This window comes from Corvus kubaryi, unplaced genomic scaffold (assembly GCF_017639235.1).
Source record: "Corvus kubaryi isolate FWS band 111438036 unplaced genomic scaffold, C.kubaryi_AGA036_p1.0 66, whole genome shotgun sequence".
Lineage (NCBI taxonomy): Eukaryota > Metazoa > Chordata > Aves > Passeriformes > Corvidae > Corvus > Corvus kubaryi.
In genome coordinates this window covers 6,593,659-6,608,571 of record NW_024582054.1, presented here as the reverse complement: position 1 = coordinate 6,608,571, position 14,913 = coordinate 6,593,659, and the positions used below count along the sequence as shown (strand labels likewise).

At 39.4% G+C, this 14,913-nt stretch overlaps 1 protein-coding gene across 9 annotated transcripts in view; it reads right to left on the bottom strand.

The window, feature by feature from the left end:
- Positions 1-14,913, bottom strand: part of MEIS2 (Meis homeobox 2) — a 172,879-nt gene that overhangs the window by 108,056 nt on the left and 49,910 nt on the right. For all 9 annotated transcript variants that reach the window (XR_006019302.1, XM_042047494.1, XM_042047497.1 and 6 more), the window contains exon 8: positions 12,230-12,375. Coding sequence is in view for 8 of the 9 variants with exons in the window: in XM_042047494.1 (XP_041903428.1) it covers positions 12,230-12,375 (146 nt within the window). In the remaining variant the exon portion in view is untranslated. The remainder of the gene's footprint in view (positions 1-12,229; positions 12,376-14,913) is intronic.

Here is a 14,913-nt window from a genome sequence, read left to right as displayed (position 1 = left end):
CCTGAAGGAAGCCAAATTTGGGAAGGTTTCCTTCTGGAAACAGCTCTAATTTCAAGATACTTTTCAGTTTTTAATCATTAATAAGAAAACATGAAAATATGAGAAAAGCTTCAGGCAACACTACTTTAGTGTAAGCCCAGGAATGCAAGATGTTTCTCAGCAGTACACCTTCAAATATGTTTTTGGAGTCTAGTTTTAAAAGTGCTAAGCAAAGGCACTTCCACAGATTGCTCTACAGTCTAAACGACTGGGGTTTGGCTGCTGAATTCCATTATTCCTTCAAGGTGTTTCGCTCCTCTTCAGTAATTTCTCCTCTTATCTCTTTGTAGCCTGTGCTTATTCACTGCTTCAGTATACACATTCTCTGTCTAGGGCTACATCTTGTATTTTTGGGATGGATGGAAAGAGCACTGGAAATAACAATACAGCTCTCGTCTCTCTCATCTTTTTTCAGCCTCTGTTACCCTTTTTGGGGAATAAGGGCCCTGATAGTCCAGGCTCTCCAAACATCCTTCTGTATCTTTCTCAGACTCTCACCAGACTGGCCTCAGGCTAGTTTCATAATCCTCAAGAAAAAAACCCCAGTCCTGATGTTCAGCATGAGATCCTAACACGATGATCTCACTCTGAACATTACCTTTCACTACAGCAACTCTATTGACTTCTTTGCTTAAAACAGTTTGAATTTCCCACCAGCTCTCTTGTGTGATATTTGGCCTCATTTAGGCAAGATACTTTTTCATGGAGTGAGCCTACTACTGAGTAGAAAGCTCATGAGTCCCCAGGCCTTGTTTGAAAGAGTTTTCAGTCTCAGCAAGAAGTTTGCTGCAGAGCTTGTTCAGGAGGCAGTAGAACACGTTAGAGCACTGCTGAATTGGAGAGTGCAGTATTGTATCTTTTCAGCTGGGGCTTTGAACAGGGTTCAGACCCCAGGAGCCAAATTCATGATAGTTTCACAGCTCTATGGTTATGTTTATTTTTACCCATTCTAGAAAAACACCATATTCTTGTTCATTTTATTCTCCTGCTGCACATATAGTTTTGCACTGGTTCACAGTGGGATTTAATCTCCTTTGAAAGCATTACTGCTTTCTAAATGGACAACTTTTGGGCAAGAAAAGGGAGAGAAAGTGGCAAGAGTCTCTTTTCTCAGAAGGCTGGTTGCATCCAAGAGAATTGTCAGATATAAGTTCATAGGAGCTAGGACAGCTAAGATTAATTACAGCAGTAAATTGTCTACAAATGCTTTGGTTAGGTATGTACAAAGTAATGGGGTTTTTTTGGTCTGGGAAGTGTTTGCTTGGCAGTTCATGGCCACCATACAACACACACATAGGTTGTAGGCTGTTTAAACTTGAGGTGTAAGTGGGCATATTATGTGAATGATAGGATTACCCTAAAACTCTGCAGTTCATCCCACCATCCACAGAGAAGTTCATGCCAGCTCGGGAAGCCCCTCTCTTTCCTAAGAGACATTAGATCATGTAGTAAAGTGTCCCTGTGTAACTGGAAGAAATCAAACTGAAAACAGACAAGACCAGGTAACGCAACTCTTGGAACAGTCCACCAAAAGAATAAAGAAGATGGAAGGGAGAAGTGAATCAAATTATTCTCCCCCTTTTTTTTTGCTCACAATAATTAACACATGTTTCTATTTAATTTCCTACTTTACATCTGAAAGAGATAACAGAATAACCCTTTATAGTTGAAACTAAAGCACTCTTTAAACATTTAGATTTTGAAGTGTTCCCTCAAATTGACCAGCTTTCTTTGCAATTTACATGTGCCACCATTCCTATGCAATACTCCTTTCTGCTGACTCTCTCAAATACACACATCACTTTTCTGACCACATAACATTCCTTATTCCTGTTGCTATCACACATATCATGATCTTTCTCACTATGAACACTCCATATCCCTGAATAGCTCATTTGTGAACTATCCAAACAGCTGTCAGCTATCTGCATATGGTTCTCAGTAAGCAGGGACCTTTCCAATATGAAATGGGGACTTTGCAATGTCCCTTCAGTCCCTTGCTCTTCACTCTGTCACCCTCCTGTTTCCTGCTTCTTCATTCAAGCACAAGTGGGATGCACAAGTGGGATGCACAAGTGGCAAGCACCTGGCTGAGTCGAAAGAGGCAACAGAAATGCTCAGGACTGGCTGGAAAGCTTCCAAAGTCCAATTTCACATCAGGAGACTCCAGGACTGTTGAGGAGGGGAATATCCACTAGCAACTTCATGAAGTACAAAGATGCATTTTTTAATACTGTTACACTCCCTTTCTTCTCACTATTGCCTCTCTGCCAGCAGTTGATGCCCAATGTTCTTTCTCGCGATGCTTTCTGGGAAAGATATTTGATACCATTTACATGCAACCATCACCACATCAGGTCACCAGCAAGGAATAGACCTGACAAAATTAACACAAGCCCAAGACACTTGCACTAAAGTAGCTTGCAGAAATCATATGCTGTCATCTTCAGTGTAGACCAACAAGAACATTACACTTTTAATTTTATATTAAATGGTCCTTCAAAAAGAGAAAGTTGTCCTGAACTTTCAAAGTCTACAGAAGTTCAGGTATTTGTACAAGCATTGCATGACTGTCATGCTCTTTCAGCAGCAGGATAAAACCACAACAGAAATGTAATACTCTGTAATTCAGCTGTTGCAAAGTACAAGATGCAGGCTTAACACAGTGTTTTTCATCTGTAAATATGAAAAGCACTTCAAAAAGCAGCCACAATCATTATGCCATACTGTTTAAACAGGGAAACTAAGGCACAGTGTCTTGTCATGGCCACAGCTAGAAAGAGAAATGGTAACTCCACATGCCTACCAGAGCTCCCTTGTGCTAAAGCATCCTGGGAACAGCAGAGAAAGATGGGTCACAAGAGAATGTGACAAACAGTTGAGTACCCAAGACATTCGTCTTTCTGTCATAAAATAGGGAATCGTTGAAAGAGTTGTTAAGCGTAATTCGTGGATAAAGTGGCTAGAGCATTTAACACTTACTAAGTGTTTTTCTGCCTGTCTCCCATTATGATTTCACTACACCTTTTCTGGCTTTTTCAAAGGGATCAGAGTTCCACTGGAATTAGTGGAAGGAGGGCTGAGAGATACACATCATTAGGCAGAAATCTGTGAATTATCTGCAAATATTGGAACACAAAGAATGGAATCTTAATTTTTTAACTTACCTGGGAGGAAAAGTAACTGCTTTTATAAAGATCCATGTATGTATACAGCATATCAACTAACAATGTAGCTTACATCATCTTTGGAGTTTCTTTAATTGACATAACAAGCTTAAAGTCATCTAAAATAGGCCATGATCTTACAAAAATCTACTCCTTTCACATATTTAGTGTATGTTAAGAAAGTGAACAGGAGCTTTCCCATTGCTATCTGATATAGTCAGATAGTATTTCCACAGTATGTCCACTTCAGATTATCAAGCTCCCACTTTTAAGTGACCAAATAAGAGGTTGATCCTGATGACAGTCAAATTTCTACAGCATTAAACAAATTGATATATGCAGATTCTTTTTTAAACACTAAACTAAAGTATTTGCTGCTATTTACTGAGGTACTCAGATTTATTGTCCTCAGATTGTAAGAGTACGTCATGAGATGTTAAATATTTTATGGACATAAGTAGTTAACTGCTACAAATAAAATACATGTTTTGAAACGTCATCATAAAAAGGTAAAACCAAGATTTAAAAAAATCTTTATGGCCTATCACCCAGTATCAGACAAAACAACTGGAATTAGTTGATTTGAGTTTGGGGCAGATTTGGGGCTAGCAGTTAAAAATAAAAAATAACAAATGTAAGAGCACGAAAACCGTATGACCATTATACTTAAAGATAATCATGAATCTTTAGAGATGCCAATGATTGCTTTAGATATTACAAATGACTGCTGCCAATCAACTCTAAAATATGTAATGCATGGTATTCTAGGTATCATAACTCAAGGCAAACTCCACAACACCAGGGGTAATATCGTCTGCCACAAACTACTCTCTTCATTAGGCAGCAATAAGAGTTGGCATATCTATTTCTTTGCAGTTGTGGAACTGTTGGCAGAAACATGGTTTATTTTTCAGTGTAACTCTAATTTTACCAAAAACTTCCTTGAAACCAATTGTCCTGCTCATGGATCTTGAAAAGAAAGTTTTAAACATATTCTGTGGCAAAACTGAGAGGTAGTATCACTGCACAAACAACAGCAATTGTATTTTCCCTAAGAATACATTTTATATCTACATATAATCATGTGCACACACAACAGAGAAAGGGAGGAACTATGACTTTTCTGATGACAACAGCTTTAGGTAGTGGAACCTGAACACGTCCCAAAGAATTATCTCCTCTAGCTGACTGTGATCTTGATCTTCAAAAGCTGCAGTTCACAACATTTTTTAGTGCAATGTTTTTGGAGTTAAAAAAGTGTTTGAACACTTTATATTTGCATATGCTTTGGTTAAACCACCTTTTGCCTTGTGAGCCTCGAAACCACAATTCTATATAAACTAATTCTTGTCACTACCACTTCCTTGTTTCAATTACTTTAAGGAATTCATTAATTGGACTTTGGTGCTCCCTTTTCTTTTCTTTTCACTTACTTCCTATACTGACTCCGTAAAGCTTTGTAATCTGACTATAACAACCAGAGAAAAACAGTGGCTGATCCTATCTTTTGCTAGGCCACATTCAGCTTGCTCAGTCGAGGCTTTTTAATCAAGCCTCGGCTAAAACCATGCACATGCTTTTTGTTGTTCTCAGGAATCCCCTGCTTGAAAATGGCAGGTAAAATATTAAATTGGAAAGTAACATCTAGCCACATTATCTGATGGTTTCGCATCAGCTGACCTCATATGTCACATGAATGAAATTCACCTTGCTGCAGTACTGACACTGTGTTGCCTGTTGATGAGGAGGAGGCAAAAACAGTCAGGGTGGTAAAAAGAGAAAACAAGAGGCAAAGGTAAAGCATAGCTAGCTAATATCAGACAGGGTACTGTGAAAAACTCTTACAGCAGGCCTAGAAGAGGACCATTAGGTAGACTCAATAGCTTAAATTATCCTAGTAGCACCAAAAAAGGCTTTGCTGCAGCCCCTCAGCCTGCCACAGATTTGAGGACAGAAAGGGGATGAAAGGGATGGGAGAGCAGGAGGCGAAGGCTGGTGAGATTCATTTACTTGTCTCTTGCAGGATTCACAATTTGGGGATTCTTTGGGGGTGGGGGGGTGGGGAGGGTGTGTATGTGTGTGTGTGAATTTCACCCTATATATAACTTGGAATCCTATTAGAAAACAACCCAGTGACACTGCAAATCCAGTATTTCTCAGCATGCTATTTTTGAAGCTGAAACACACAACATATTTTGATCTCCAAAGAAGTACAATAAAGATCCCCTCTTCAAAATAAAATGAGAAGTAAAAAAAATCCTCAACCAATTGCACATGTAATAATTTCCAGGCCGGCTTCCTGGGATTGTATCCGATTATTTAAATTTTGGACTGTCTCTTTAATTTGAGGAGCGGGGAGAGAGGCGACAGATGGCAGACAGAATTGACTTATGTCCTCTATTCTTCTACAGAAGAAGGGGGAGTGCAGAAAGTTTGATCGAGGCAAAAGCTACAGTACATAGGCCTGGCTATAACTATCTAATAGGTCTTTTGACGGATCGGTTCGGAATATTTAGGTTTTTTTCTCCCCCAGACAGGCTTTGTAACAAACCCACGGTCCTGGAGGTTGCCATGGGTGACGAGAGAGCTGACATCCAGTCCCAACTACAAATAAGCACATGACAAATGGGCCCAGAGCCCTCCGACAGCCCTGAACCTTGGTGACCCCCTAAAAAACCCAGCCTCTCCATGCCCCATGCCCTCCCAAAAAAGCATTACTGAGTATATTCTTTAAAACCGAAAGCTTGCACTTAATTGGAAACACTGCCGTGTAACCGAAATGCTTAGGACAGCATGTACAAGTAAAAATAAATCATGCAGCATTGTTATTTAATGTGCTGTGACATCATTTCCTGAAATTAAACAGAGATGACACAGATTCAGACAGTCCCTGCTAAGGTTCAGTTCAAACAATTCACAGATGTTTTCCTCCAGCCAACAGAAAACAATGCGAGACTTAAAGCACTCCTCTCCCTCTGCCCCTCTCCATCTTCCTCTCCCTCTCCTCAGCCTTTTCACTGGTACAAGGAGGTATGGCAGTTTTATAATACATGCTCCCACAAAAATATTCTTTTTTTAATTTAATTACTTAGGCTGTTGTACTAAATAGATGGATCATTGTGTCACAAAAGCATCAATTTTTCAGAAGAAATAACAGATGTCTATGTAACAATGATTAGATTAACCACTCCCAGACAAAGCTAGCTTTTGAGGCCCACACACCCCATGACCCTGGGTTCCCTCTTCTGTAGGGGGTGGATGTAGAAATGTCAGATCTAATCTCAGATTCCATTTTTAAAACAAACAAAGCCCCACCCCCATCCCGTTTCAGCTCTTTTCTTTTAAGATTGTGGCGTTTAAAAGGTATGTGAATGTTTGGTCTCTTACTAAACCTTCAGGATGGATTTCATGGCTGAGGACTAGGAGCACTTGGAGGATGAAACCTTTCAGCCTGGGATCAGAAGTGTCATTTTGAGAAAGATTTCCAGGTTTATTCTGCCCAGGCTTGTGACACGGTAGTGCAGGCAGGCAGGACAGGAGGGGGATGCTGCTGACATTAGGCAGGGCTGTGCTACCAGCAGCAATAACTACAAATGTTAATGGCCACCACCAGCCCTTCTGGTGAGACACCAAAGCAACTCTGGGGTACAAAGAGGCACAACTCTGTCATCCTGAGGACCGTAAGACCACAGGTCATGAAAATTTAGCATTCAGGTACTGACTTTTCTTTAGCACTGGGGGGTGAAGTCATTTAACCTCTCCTCACAAAAGTTTATCCAGTTGAAAAATGAGCACAATATTATTTTGTAGGACATGCTTCCAACTGGGTGGTGTTTGTAAAAAGAGGTCTGTTCTACACCAGCAGGCAACTTATTACCTTGCTGAAAACAGCACACAGCCAGCTCTGCCTAAAAGCAGACCTGGAATAAAACTGTAGCTTAGGCTCCTCCAGCTCTCTGACTCTGTGACGCACTGAGGTGGAAATGGCAGTCACATGAACCCATGTGCAGGTAGTTTTACAGGAGAATCAGAGGACACTGTCCATCTCCTCTGTGTACCCTCAGTGCGTGTTACAATGCACTCCAACACATGCATGAAATTCACTAGAATGACTGCACTTTCCTGTATTATCTGGAGCCTCCCAGCCTTCTTCTCACCATTTTAACTGGTCAGAGGTCTGTTGTATTTTTGGGTTTAGTTTTGTTTTTTTAAAGTAGAACAAAAACAACAATGCGAAAAATGCTTCTCCCAAATCACATCTCTGAGAAAAGCTGTTCTTCTACTGTTTGATATGAAAGTAAGCTGTTCAGTGCGGAGTGCAATAGCCAGCTATGTTAGTAACCTTTCTTTAAGGTATTATTCCCAAAATCACAATACGGAAGGAGATAGTCATGAAGGTGTGTTGGATTCAACTTCCTTGAACACTTGCTCCCAGATTGGCTTTGGTTGATGACATTCATCTCTAGAATCAAATCTAATGAATAAATAAAATAACTTCCCTGTATAAAAAGCTTGATAAGCCATTCATCAAAATATGATAGATACACATTTTATTCTCAGATACACCCACATAAATACAGAAAAAAAAATCAGTTTCAGTACGACTATTCATATTATGCAATCTGGACACCTGAATATGACAAGTTAAGAAAATTAATTCAGGTAAGAACAAAAGCTCTGGCTGGTTCATTTTACCACCTTCCAGGAGAACTTACTCTAGCCTGACAATGAAACAGATAAAACCAAAATATATTCTACAATAGACTGTGTAAAGAGCAAGATTTTCATCCAGAGGACTGTGGAAATCAGACTAAAATTACATTGTTCAATGTTAGAAGACAGAACTTCAGCCAGCAAAAAAAAAAAGCAGAAAAACCAGCTCAACTCCTCTGACTTCAGGGGAGACATCCCAAATACTATCAGATGGAAATCTGGCATTTTCATAAAAAAGGCTTTAGTTTGCAGGCTACCATTGCTAAACCTGATACTATTTGTTAAGATACACATCTTCTTAAAGACTGTAACAAAAGAAACAACCAAAATAGAATTTTAACAAAGGGCATCACTCCAGGTAAGTGTCAAAGCATAAATGAGACTGTTCTACCAGCACTGTAAAAAAAGGTGAGAAAATGTTGAATGTAGCAAAAATGTAGTCTTTGGCACACTGCTGCAGAAATGGATGAACTACCAGAGGTACAAGTCCATAGAATGGTATAATTACTTCCTTTATAACTTTCCTCTCTTCTGATTATGTATGCATATTTTAAAGGTCCTCCATCCTTCAAAAGGGCATGGGAGGAGGGGCACCAGCTCTATAGCTGCTGGTAAGAAATCCTAATCTCAACATTGGTGTAAGCTGGAGGTGTCTATACATTTGAGCACTTCCTGTTTTCACTTCGTGATCAAATATGTTCTTTGCAGGGCAAATAGGGGAGCACTTGAGGGAGGAAAGCAGAGATCTCTGAGAGGCTAATTGAGTGTACTAAGAACTCCTTAGCATAGAGGAAAAGGAGTCTTCCAAAGCTATGAATAAACTCTTGGCTTGGGTCAGATTTCTTGCTGTTTCTTTTCTTTAGCCACCTTTGAACTCAACTGAAAACAGTCTTAATGTCAGGTTTACCTTTCTGATGTCATAATCTTTATGTACTATTGAAAAGATTATACTACCAGACTAGGATTTCCTCTACTTTCTTAAACACTGGATATTATCCAGAAAAAGCATACACATTTCCAACCAATTCATCCTCAGATCTTTTATCTTCCGGTACTGTTGTAATTCCAAATGTAAGACAGAGCTCAGTAAGTGAACAAGAACATGACAGAAGCTCCTACTCCTTGCATTTGATTTCCAACAATAAAAACATGCATGTGTATCCTATTTCAAATATAATTAAAGTTACTACAAAATGGAAGCTGTGATAGGGGTTTGAAATTGTTTTGAAAGACACAGCCTGTCAGACACATTCATTCTACATCAGAGTTCAAGTGCCTGTCTCTTCAAAAAAGCCACTTAGACCATTCAATTTTTAAAATTGGCTGCCTTAGGAGTTTGCAAACTGGTTGAATAAAGGAAAAAAAAATAGCATTTTATTTAAAATCATAAGTAAATACAATTAGTCAGATCTAAGTTACTCTCTTGGAATTTGACAGTCAAAAGGACTTTTAGGTTTAATCTATGCCATAAGAGATGGACTGCCACTGCCTCTCCTTCCAGGGAAATCAGAGGTTAATGATTTTTGTCATATTGAGACTAACAGCTAACAATTGCTACAGTTGGCCTTTAGTATTTTATTTGTCCTTTTGAGGTATTCAGAATAGGTGACAATGGCTTGCAGTTGAGAACATATGTAGAGAGACCCCTGTGGCTTATGGAAAAGTTGCTCCATGCTGGTTGGGTGTTTGAAAAAAAAATACAACCAGAGCTCTTTTATGTTCCTCTCCTTAATGAATGCATGAATGTCAAAATGTACCAATGGCCCATTCAGGGGGCAAAGCCTAAGCAGCCCCTTCTTTAAGAACACATCCTGAGACGTAAAATACATTTGCTTAACAAATTAAAATAATGAGATAATTCAATTAGTTTCTTTAAAAAAAAAGAGAGAGAGAGAGAAAGAAAAAAGGGTACATCAGGGGATTATTGTAATACATGAACAGGTCATACAGCACAAAGGAGGAGCAAACCAATTTGAAATAAGGTTAGAGTAGTAATGAAGGAATGTACATTGAATCATGGACTGCCATTGTAAAGATATTTATTTGAAACAATAAAATTGTATATCACAGATTCCCCCGTTCTGGCTCAGCCAGCGTTACATTTTGAATGGACAAGCTAATTTGAGAAAAAGTGTCAGATCTTTAAAAGAAAGGAGTTCTCTTCCTTCCCTGCATGTGTTTATGGCAAGAATCTTTCTGAATTTACATTGCACTGGTCAGGGGTCTCCATTATCAGTTTGCAGGTCTGAGAATTACAGCGCAGTAAATCTTTCAACACCTGCAAACTCATTAAAGCCTGGACGGTAAAAGGTTTGGGGCTTTTTTGTGTTCATTTAATCTGATTTTTGTGAGGCCATCCTCACCAGTGATGGCAAATTTCCTTAATTCATGCAGGATGGAGAGGGTCAGGAGAGAGAGGATAGAAACAAGGAAAAGGGATTTCAAAAAGCCAGAAGGACTTTTCTCAAGAGAAGCAAGAGGCAGTTGACTGTTTAAAAAGTAAGTGTCAAATGCTTTCAAAGAGCACATAAGAAAGAAAGGCAGGGAGGAAAAAACCAAGATATCACAAATTTCATAAGAGGAAACAGGAGTTAACAGGGAGATATCTACAAACCAAATTTGTTCATTTGTGGCCCTGCTTTTTGCTGTCTGCCTGTACTACTCGTCTAAAGATACCCTACAGCTAAATGAAAAACCCTCCACTCGCACTCACTCGACTTCCAAATTAAAAACATTTTACAGGTTAGTAAATCTCCAGCTGAGGTGATGTAGCAAAGAACAGCTGTGAAGTAATTTTGATAATGATGAGAATAATAAGCACATGGCAAGGTTCAGGGCTTTGCTGTTGCAGCTTCAGTGCTCCTGAATAGATAAAAGTGATTAAATACTCCTGATTATCCCTGACCAATATGTAATGGATTTACAGCCCTTTCAATTAGTCAGTATTTGCTTAGGACTCATTATTTTGTCTTTGGTTAAGTAATCAGCCCAGAGACTCATGTTCTGTCTAATTCCTCTGAGCCAAGTGGGTACAGGGCACCTGACCTTTGAAATGGCCATAGCTGAGAGGCAGGAGTAACCACTACTCCAGCAGAGACACTGGCTATTCCAGCTAATCCTGACCCCACAGGCCAGATCAATGCACCTTAGTTTGCTACTAATGTCCTTACATCAAAATGATGGTTTAGAAATGTGAATCTATTGCTCCCCCCTTTAGCTGTGCTGCTGGCAGAGCAGTTCGATAGTCTCTATCATAAATAAATCGGGTCCCAGAATCATTACACTGTAACCAACAGCAGGAAATTTATAAAACCATGGAAATTTATAAAACTTTGGTAGAAGAAGAGGTAGTTAATAACAGCTAGCATTTTAAACCTTATCAAGTGGGAAACAATTTCAAAGTGAGAGGAAGAAAATCAATTGATAGTTTTACCAGTTTCCATCATTTTCCACATGAAGTAAACTAGCTTTACTAGGTTTTCTGCAGAACTACATTTTGATGCCTAAGTGAAGCTATAATAGTCAACAGAACACCAGCACATAAAACCAATAGCAAGCAGACAAATAAAAGCCCAAGGAAAGCACTGCTATTTCAGATATTTAATCTCTCTCTCCCCATATGTGAATATGGCTGGGTTTTAACATTAATGGACTTGAAGAGAAGCAAAAAAAGGTGCTTATTCTCTCTGTTACACAACTGAAAAACTAGGGAATATGTAAGCCTTCTTTATTTCCTCACAAAAATGTAACAATGACAAGGTTGCAAGCTGCTGCTTTGACTTCTCTAACATCCACAGTGTATGTCAGCACACACAGACCAGGGCTTTCTCTTTCACCACATACATATGAAGTTTGTGTAAACAGAGACCAGCAATAAAGAATCCAGAAGGCAGAGCTTTATATGTGCTAAAGCAAGAATTCCCCTTTTGCTGTCCGTAGGAAGATTTTGAATAGTTCAAAGCCAAAAATGGTTACTTCATATATAGGTGGTGTTCCATGCTAAGGCATTTACTCTCTCTCTTTTTCACTTTATAGGATGTGTGTATATATATATATATACATATATAGAGATAGATAGATAGATAGATAGATGATAGATAGATAGATTGATTGATTGATTGATTTCTTTGGGATTTGTCATGATTCCAAGACCCAAGAAAAAAAAAAATTCTCGTGGAAAAAAAAAGCAACAAAGACTGAGACCTAATAATGGTCAAAAAAACTATGGGGACAATTGATTTCTAATAATGATAAATGAATCTCATCAGGCACATGAATAGAAATTTATTTTGGTTTTGGGCACCACTTACTGTGAGATGCTGGAAAAGCCACGCTCTCATGATATTTGTTGCTACTTTGGGGAAAATGCCTCTTTTCTTCTGACGCTTTTTGTCCTTGTCTGGGTCATCATCATCTCCTGTACCAGGTGAGGCTACACTGTTGTCTAAACCATCACCTACAACAAAAAGAAAAACAGGAAGGAGAAGATGTTTAATGAACAAAATATAGAAGCCAAAAGTATAATTAATTACCAAGACACTACCACAGTTAGGGGGGTTTTCATTTGTCAGATCAGGCACATACTGCTTCTCATTATATAAGAATGCTGATACAAATATGTAAAAATTAGAAAACCGTGTCTCTCCAAATACTAATTTTGTGTTTCACACATGCATATATCATTAATTCAATTATAATTGTGTGCTTGACATAGTGCAGTAGCTCTTTTTCAATTATGGGATTCAGTGTGGGAAAACCTGCCACAAGAAAACCCATTTACTGTAAATGCATCCCTACAACCATTCTGAATATGTACGTATAAGTAATCAAGTTAAATGTTCTGTAGTCTATATATTCGAGGCCCTCTGCAGAGGTGGCAGTAACCATGTCACCGTTCAGTGCACATAACACACTGTCAGATGAGCCCCTCCCCGTAACCATCACCTCCCAGCACACATACACACGCACTCACAAACACGTACACCTAGTATGACCCTGCATGCAGCATTTGCATGACATGAAAACTTCTACATCTCTACATCAGTGATTATTATCATTAAAAAAAAAAAAAAAGATGCACATCAAGGTAGAGCTCTCACTTAATCAGAACTTTCCATCAACATCCTTCTCTTCTGTGCTTTTCCCTGGCATTAATTGTGCATTAGCAAAAATCATTTACTTTTAACAGTCATAGTTATTTTTTCTTGCCCTCCAGCAAAAATGCCTTGAAAGCCTGCCTGGAGGGCATCTAAATTATGTATCTGAAAAACTCTTCTGGCAAGGCATTGCAGGACCCCTACTTTCTTAAAATTCATACGAGCACGTCTTCCTGTTTTTGGGAAGGCATCAATCAAGAGCAGCAATATATGCCATATTCCTACATTAATATTTGAACTAATAACTTTAAAAAAAGGAAAGAAACAAGATCCGACTTGTGGCATAATCAAATGCAAAATAAATGAAGAATACTGGGACAGCACTGAGACTTTATAGATTGCTGTGTTTTCCTTACACATCATTAGCCCGGAGCCACACGAAAGAGGAAAACAGAGAAGTGGAGAGTTTATGCTCCCTGCTGGTGTTTAAGAAGCCGAGGTCCTGGAAGGACATCTGGGAATTGTGCTGAGACGGTGGTTTTTGTAATTTAAGAATAGACATTCATTAGCAGTAAATGCCATAAATCCCATGCTAAGTAAAAACCTTGTCCAAGAAAGCCTAAAACAATAAACTCTGTGCTCAATGTAGCCTGAGCTAGACGCTCCATAGCTTCCTGAGGAATGCTATAGATTCACGAGCTAATTCCTATAGCCTTGTCTAGATCTGTAGTGCTACTAAACGAAATACATTGCTGCTACATACAGTCCATTTGCTTCAAAACTTGCATTTCAGCTCCATCTTCCCTCCCATGCCAGATCACCTTTCTCATACCGTGTCCCCTCTGAAAAACCAACCCTTTTGGACTGGAGAGACAGAAAAAGCCACAGCAAAGAGCTGGCAGATTAATTTTATTGACATTTCCATTTTCACTGCAATGTGATACCCTCCATCACATGGAAGAGATGACCCTCACTATTTACAGACTGACAGGCCACTTCATTACAACCACCCTGCCCCAAGGCAGAGCAGCTCCTTTCCATCTGCCCAAACACCAGAGCAAGACCCTGAAGTCGCTGCTCTCTTTCTCGTGGTTTTTTTTTTTCTATTAATGATAGAGAAAGGAGAGTCAAATCACAGTAAACTAATCGAAGAGATTATGGAAGCTCTAAACACTGTAACCAACTGTTTGCTTTCGCAATATGTTGGTTATTTAGAAAGCACTCCTTTCTGCTGCTTTCTTACTCCCCATATATTCCACCCTACCCCTCTCTCACAGACACGTGTGCGCGCACACACACACACACACACACTTTCCACTACGCCAAGGAACTGCTGCAAGGCAAATTCTCACAAACACTAATGGCTTCTGACTGCTCCTTGGCAACCCCAGCATTTTAACCTGGGTGGATATGCTCTCCAAAATACAGACACTGGAGCTATCTCATCAGCTGTTCATGTGACACAGATGGAGAGTGGCTATTAGGAGCCAGGCAATGGGCCTTGGGGATCTGAGGTGCTGTACTGTAGCCTCAGGCAATTTTGAAAAGCAGTACCCGGAGATGGGGGAAAAAATCCCTACTGAAAGTGCAAGTTTGAAGTCAGTCAGTCTGTTTGTCTATCTGTCGTGCGGATAAAGATATCTTTGTCTCTTTAGTGTGTATGCACAGGATGTGTGGAGCTGTAAAACTTCTGCTCTGCACCATCCTTTCAAACCACAGAAGCACCCGTTCACTCTCTGTATGGACAAATTCCTGTCTGTCTGCATATACTCTCCTATTTGTGAGCATCCTCAGCAGGAGTCGCCTACGTGCTAAATCAGTGTTTGGACCTTTTGAAGACATTATTAATATCCTGGTTTTAAGAAGATAATAGCAGCCCAAGAAAGAAAAGTTCAGCT